At 44.4% G+C, this 6,000-nt stretch overlaps 1 protein-coding gene across 4 annotated transcripts in view; it reads right to left on the reverse strand.

Moving 5' to 3' along the window:
- Positions 1-2,039, reverse strand: part of LRIG2 (leucine rich repeats and immunoglobulin like domains 2) — a 62,695-nt gene extending 60,656 nt beyond the window's left edge. For 2 of the 4 annotated variants that reach the window (XM_035017735.1, XM_035017734.1), the window contains exon 1: positions 1,563-2,039. In XM_035017735.1, the coding sequence (XP_034873626.1) occupies positions 1,563-1,801 (239 nt within the window). In that variant the 5' untranslated portion in view covers positions 1,802-2,039. The remainder of the gene's footprint in view (positions 1-1,562) is intronic. The other 2 variants (XR_004681525.1, XM_035017739.1) reach the window with 2 other exon arrangements.
- Positions 2,040-6,000: the final 3,961 nt, after the last annotated feature.

The following is a 6,000-nucleotide window of genomic DNA, read 5'->3' on the forward strand; positions in this document are numbered from 1 at the left end:
TTCGGGGCGCCTGGGTGGCTCAGTTGGTTAAGCGACTGCCTTCGGCTCAGGTCATGATCCTGGAGTCCCGGGATCAAGTTCCGCATCGGGCTCCCTGCTCGGCGGGGAGTCTGCTTCTCCCTCTGACCCTCCCCCCTCTCATGTGCTCTCTCTCTCACTGTCTCTCTCGCAAATAAATAAAATCTTAAAAAAAAAAAACCTGCACCAGATTCATTCCATCATAATCAGGTAGCTGTTCCAAGAATTTCTTAGAAAAAGGCACTTGCTGCATTACAAAGATGCTGTGCTAGGTTCAATTCAGACTATGGTGCTCACTGATAACAATTTTTAAATTTAATCTGGGTCAAAAGAACCAGAATTAGGACACGTGTCACTATAATAAAACAAAAGAAAACGTTTTATTGCTGATCTATGCTACATTTGGTTATTTAAGTTACCTTAATTTTCTCAAAGAATTTCTGAAGTAGTTTTTTTCCCATCTATCTTAACCTATCTGTAAATGTTTAAATACTTTAACCTCTGCAGCAGAGAGAATTTCTATTCGTATTTTACTTGCAAGGAAAATCCAAACAGCCCCTCATATTTTAATGGCACCTCAAACTATTCTTTTTTGTGACACTCTTTTTAGAGAAGCCTCCATTAGAAGTCTGTCAATTAATAAACTCGTTGCTCAGTTAGCAGAGAAATAACTGTACGTTAGTGGTTAAGAAACCCCGTAATTGCAGCATTTAACACCTACTGTTGCTCTTAATGCCACCAGGCTGACTCACACTAATGAGCTCTCCAGGTGCCACTGTCTAACAGGCCTGTCAAGATGAGCACTCAGCAGTGGAGTCTCCAGAAGAATTCATCCAATCACGGTACTTGCTTCCCACACATAAACAAAGAGAACTGATTTTTAGGTTCTTTGCCACAAGGAAATGCACTGAAAACAATTAAAGCATCACATGATCTGGGAAAGAATACTCCTTCCTTTCTTTACAGTGAATCCCGAATTAGATTTAAAAAAAAAAGCTACTTATAAAGATATTTCCTCGGGTTAGTACTGGATCTCCCAACACATGCTGTTTTAACCCTGTAATTTAAGTATCAAAACCACAACACCCAATGTGCCAAAACGCGAACTAGAGACAAAAGGACCGTTCTTACGTCTTTGGCGATCGTGGTTATAAATCACGTACCTGCGGAGCATTCGAGTTGAGTTACACACTGGATGATGCAGCCCAAAGTGGGCGAGGATCTCCAACCATCCAGAGTCAAGGCCGGTGCCCAGGTCCATCGAGCCCTTAACAATGTCCCCGTCCCAACTCCTCCCCAGCCCAGGCATCACAAACTCCCTGGCCTCCAGAATCTTGACCTGGTTTTCATACTAGTCTCCAGAACCTTAACTCCAGGTGTTTTAGGCTCCCACCCCACCTCAAAAAATGTTCGCAACGTTGTAATGGCATGTCTCTTCAGGATTTATGCTCCCGACCGCGACCTCCGACCCAGCGTGTCTCCCTCCCGTCCCCTGGGAGGCGAAGCTCCCTTCCTTTGGACCCCCTCCCGGCAACCCTACTCACAAGCTGGCCGCGTCGGGGGGCAGCGGGCTCGACAGCGCCCTCCAGCTCGGCGCTGGTAGTTTCCTGCGACTGCAGTCCAGCAGAGGGATGCGGCAGGAGCAGGGCGCGGGGCAGAGGCCTGCCCGAGCGGCCGGCAGCAAGAGGAGGGCAGCCTGGGCGAGGAAAAGGAGCCGGGAAAGTGGTGTGGACCGACAGTCCAGCAGCGGCTCCTCCTGGACGCCTTGGGGCGCCGGCGCCATTTTCCACCCCCCGACCTGGACCCAGCCGAGAAGAGCCGCCAATTGGAAAGAAAGCTCGGCGGAGACGTCTGGCGGCTGCGCTGCCACCCCAGGGCCCGGCTGTCGCCTGGACCCTCCGAAGGCAGGAGAGGGGCGGATACGCACAGCAGCGGGGGCGGCGGCCGAGGATACACGGCTAAGGCCCTACGGACGACGCTCCTCCGCCCCGCCCCGCCCCGCGACGCAACGTCTTCACGCACAAGAGCCAGCCAATCGGTGCCACAGAACGAGGTCGCGCCGGGGGCGGGACTCCGTGAGGAGGCGGGGCCGGTGAGTGGGCGTTTCTTAAGGAGGATTTTAAGGTGTCCGGCACGTTGTGGCGCCAGTTTGGTGTGCCGCCGTCAATTTTCCGCTGGAGGGCGCAGTAGCTTCTTAAGAGGAAGAGCGGCTAAAGCTCTGCGAGTCCGAAGTCTTGATTTGGGGGATATTTACTATAATCGTAGAAAAGGATCTTTCTTCTGGGCTCCAAGGAAGGGGAATGATAGAAGGGCTACCTTCCTAGTCGCGGACTCTGAAGGTATGTTACCTGGCGTTGGCCTCCAGAGCCCAGCTGGGGCCGCCGCTGCCCCCTCCTGCTTGTCTGCTGCTCCTGCAGTCCTGCAAGTGGGTGACAACTCCCACTCTCTCAACAGGAAGCATGTTATCACTATCAGTTGATTGACTGCTATCAGTTGATCAGCTCCTGAAGGAAGAGGCCCTCTTTATTCATCTGTGTACCTCCAGCTTCTATTTTAGCCTGGAGTTTAATAAATGTTGATGGGACTGCACCTGCGAGGCATGTCTCTAAGGAAAATACCCTGCCTTCCTCTGTTGCAGAGAAGCTGTCCTTTATGCTCACACTCAGAAAAGCTAGTGGGACCTATAAAGAGGATGTTAAATAGTCAACAAAGCGAAGGCTGGGTGTTATTTATCCTGAAGCAGAGGCTATGAAAAACCTACTAGGAAGAGCCAAGTCTGGCCTCCTTATGCTCACTCAGCCATTTCTTATATCCAAGTTTATGAATAAGACTTCGAGAATATGGTGGCTCACTTCTATGTTGTGCTTTTATACTTTTCAAAGAGCATTTGCATCTGTTACCTTGTTTGGTCTCTCAGTGACTGTAAAATTGACAGGACGATTGTTGCTGATGAGAAAACAATCCCAGAGAGGTTCAATGAAGTGTTAGAAACAAATTCAGCTGAGTAAATTTGAAGATCTAGTTGGTGTTATGCAACATTCATGAACCAGGCCTCATTCCACCCAGCAAAGGAGCTCTGAGGAGATGTACAAAATGGAAGGCTTTTGTAGGCAGAAGTGGGTGGAAAAAACGAAGTTTCGAGCAAAAGTCACCTCCTTTGGTGGCGGGTGGAGGGTCTATCAGGCACATCACCTCACCAGCGCTGACCAGTTAATTCCAGACTGACTGATTAAAGGTCACAGTCCTGGGAGTGGTGGAAACTGCAATTAGGTTAGGTATTTAATCTTGGTTTGCTGATGTGGGGCTTAGCACAAGTGACTCCATTTTGGACCTGTTTCTATTTCAACAAATTACCTGGAGCAGAGGCATACTGGCATTACTATGGGTTTTCTGACTCTTGCAAATTGAAAGACTGAGCAGGTTAAAAAAAGTGATAATGCCTAGGTCATAAGGTTGTCCTAGAAAGTAACTGAAATCAATCTTTCCATGGCAGGTTTGGAGTCACAATTATGCTTTTAAAACCCTTTTTCAATTTTTTAAGAATTGAAATATTTCTTGGATATCCATTGCTTGGCTATCCAAAGACATATCCAATGCTCCAATCTTACTTAACCAAACTTTAAAAGCCAAGACAGCAGGGTGAAACTTACTCTTAACCTCCTTTCCCTGGCTATTAAGCATACTTAACAACCTCCACTAAGAAACTGGGCATAGGCAGGAGTAATCTTAGTACCTCTCTGAATTACGGTTTCAGAGCTTCCCTATGGGCACAATAGAAATTCATGCTCTCTATCTTGTGTCCTCCCAAATAAGTTGTGCAGGTCACACCAGCTAGGAGCCCCTCCCAGTTCTTAATTCCTTCTGCACATTATTTTTTACCATTCTGATAGGTAGAGGGTTGTGGGATTGAGCCCCACATCAGGCTCTGCATTTGGTGTAGAGTCTGCTTGAGAATCATCTCCCCCACCTCCCCAAGCATGTGCATGCTCTCTCTCTCTCAAATAAATAAATAATCTTAAAAAAAACACAAACTCCTGCAACTCAATAATAAAAAAAAAAAAAATGAAGAATGGGGAAAGGACTTAGACATTTTTCTAAAGAAGATATACAATGGTTAATAAGCACATGAAAAAATGCTGAACATCCTTCATCATTAAGGAAATGCAAATCAAAACCCAGTGAGATAGCTCTTTACACCCATCAGGGTGGCTATTATAAAAAAAAAAAACCCACAAAACAAAAACAAAACAAAAAAAGTGTTGCAAGGATGTGAAATTGGAACTCTTGTGCATTGCTGGTGGGAATGTAAAATGGTGTGACTAGTGTGGAAAATGGAATGGCATTTCCTCAAAAACGTAAACATAGAATTATGACTCAGCAATTCCATATCTGGGTATATACCCAAAAGAATTAAAAGCAAGGATTTGAAGAGATATTTGCACACCCATGTTCATAGCAGCATTATTCACAGTCAGCCAAAAGGTGGAAGCAAACCAAGTGCCCATCAACAGATGAATGTATAAAGAAAATGTGGTATATACACTCAGTGGAGTATTATTCACCCTTGAAAAGGAAGGGAATTCTGATACATGCTACAATGTGGATGAAATCTGAAGACATTATTATTTTTTTTTTAAAGATTTTATTTATTTATTTGACAGAGAAAGACACAGCGAGAGAGGGAACACAAACGGGGAGTGGGAGAGGGAGAAGCAGACTCCCCGCCGAGCAGGGAGCCCGATGCGGGACTCGATCCAGGGACTCCAGGATCATGACCTGAGCCGAAGGCAGTCGCCCAACCCACTGAGCCACCCAGGCGCCCGAAATCTGAAGACATTATACTAAGTGAAATAAACCAGTCACAAAAAGACAAATATTGTTAATTCCATTTACACGCGGTACCTAAAGTAGTCAAATTCATAGAGACAGAAAATAGAATGGTGGTTGCCAGGGGCCAGGGGAGAAGGAGATAGGGAGTTATTGTTTAATAGATACTAAGTTTCAGTTGGATGATGAAAAAAGTTCTGGAGATGGATAGTGCTGATAGTTGCAAAACAACATAAATGAACTTAATGACACAGAACTGTAACTTGAAAATGGTTGAGAGGGTAAATTTTATGTTATGTATATTTTACCATAATTTTTTTTACAAAAAAATTTAAAACCAGAAATCTAGGACTTGTCTTCAAGTCTTTCCTTTCCCTTTATTCTCCATGTGCTCCCAATGGTTACCCCACATCCAGTCCATCAGCAAATCCAAAATATACCTTAAAACTGACTGCTTCTTTCCATCTCCATTACCACCATACCAGCTCAAGACATAATCATCTCTCACCTACACCACTTCAGTAGCCTCCTAACTGAACTTTTTCCAATCTCGTTTCCCTCAAAACTATCCGCACAGCAAACAGCATGAATGTACTCTTTGACAGGTAAATCAGAGTGCTAGCCATTCACTTCGTTATCAGCAGTTCACTACATTATCAGATAATACCAGCAATTTACATTATCAGATACAATATGTGTGTATATTCATGTTATATATGTTATATATTACATATATAAATGTACTGTATATCATATATTTTTTCATATACTAAAATAGTTGTATGGTTTTTCTTCTTTAACACACATATATATGCCATATGATATATAATATAGGTCCCATATACCATAAGATACATGTAAATATCATATATGTAATATATATATGTGTTTAACATAATTTTCCAGAAATCTTCATTACAAAAACTTTTTGCCAACTTGGAACACAATGAAATTCCTTAAGCTGATAAAGGATATTTACCAAAACCTGAAGCAAACTTCATACTTAATATTAACATAAAAAATACAATAAAATAGGGGCGCCTGGGTGGCTCAGTCGTTAAGCATCTGCCTTCAGCTCGGGTCATGATCCCAGGGTCCTGGGATTGAGCCCCGCATCGGGCTCCCTGCTCCGCGGGAAGCCTGCTTCTCCCTCTC

The sequence above is a fragment of the Mirounga leonina genome, unplaced genomic scaffold (genome assembly GCF_011800145.1).
Source record: "Mirounga leonina isolate KUSES-001 unplaced genomic scaffold, KU_Mleo_1.0 Mir_173, whole genome shotgun sequence".
NCBI classification, from domain to species: domain Eukaryota; kingdom Metazoa; phylum Chordata; class Mammalia; order Carnivora; family Phocidae; genus Mirounga; species Mirounga leonina.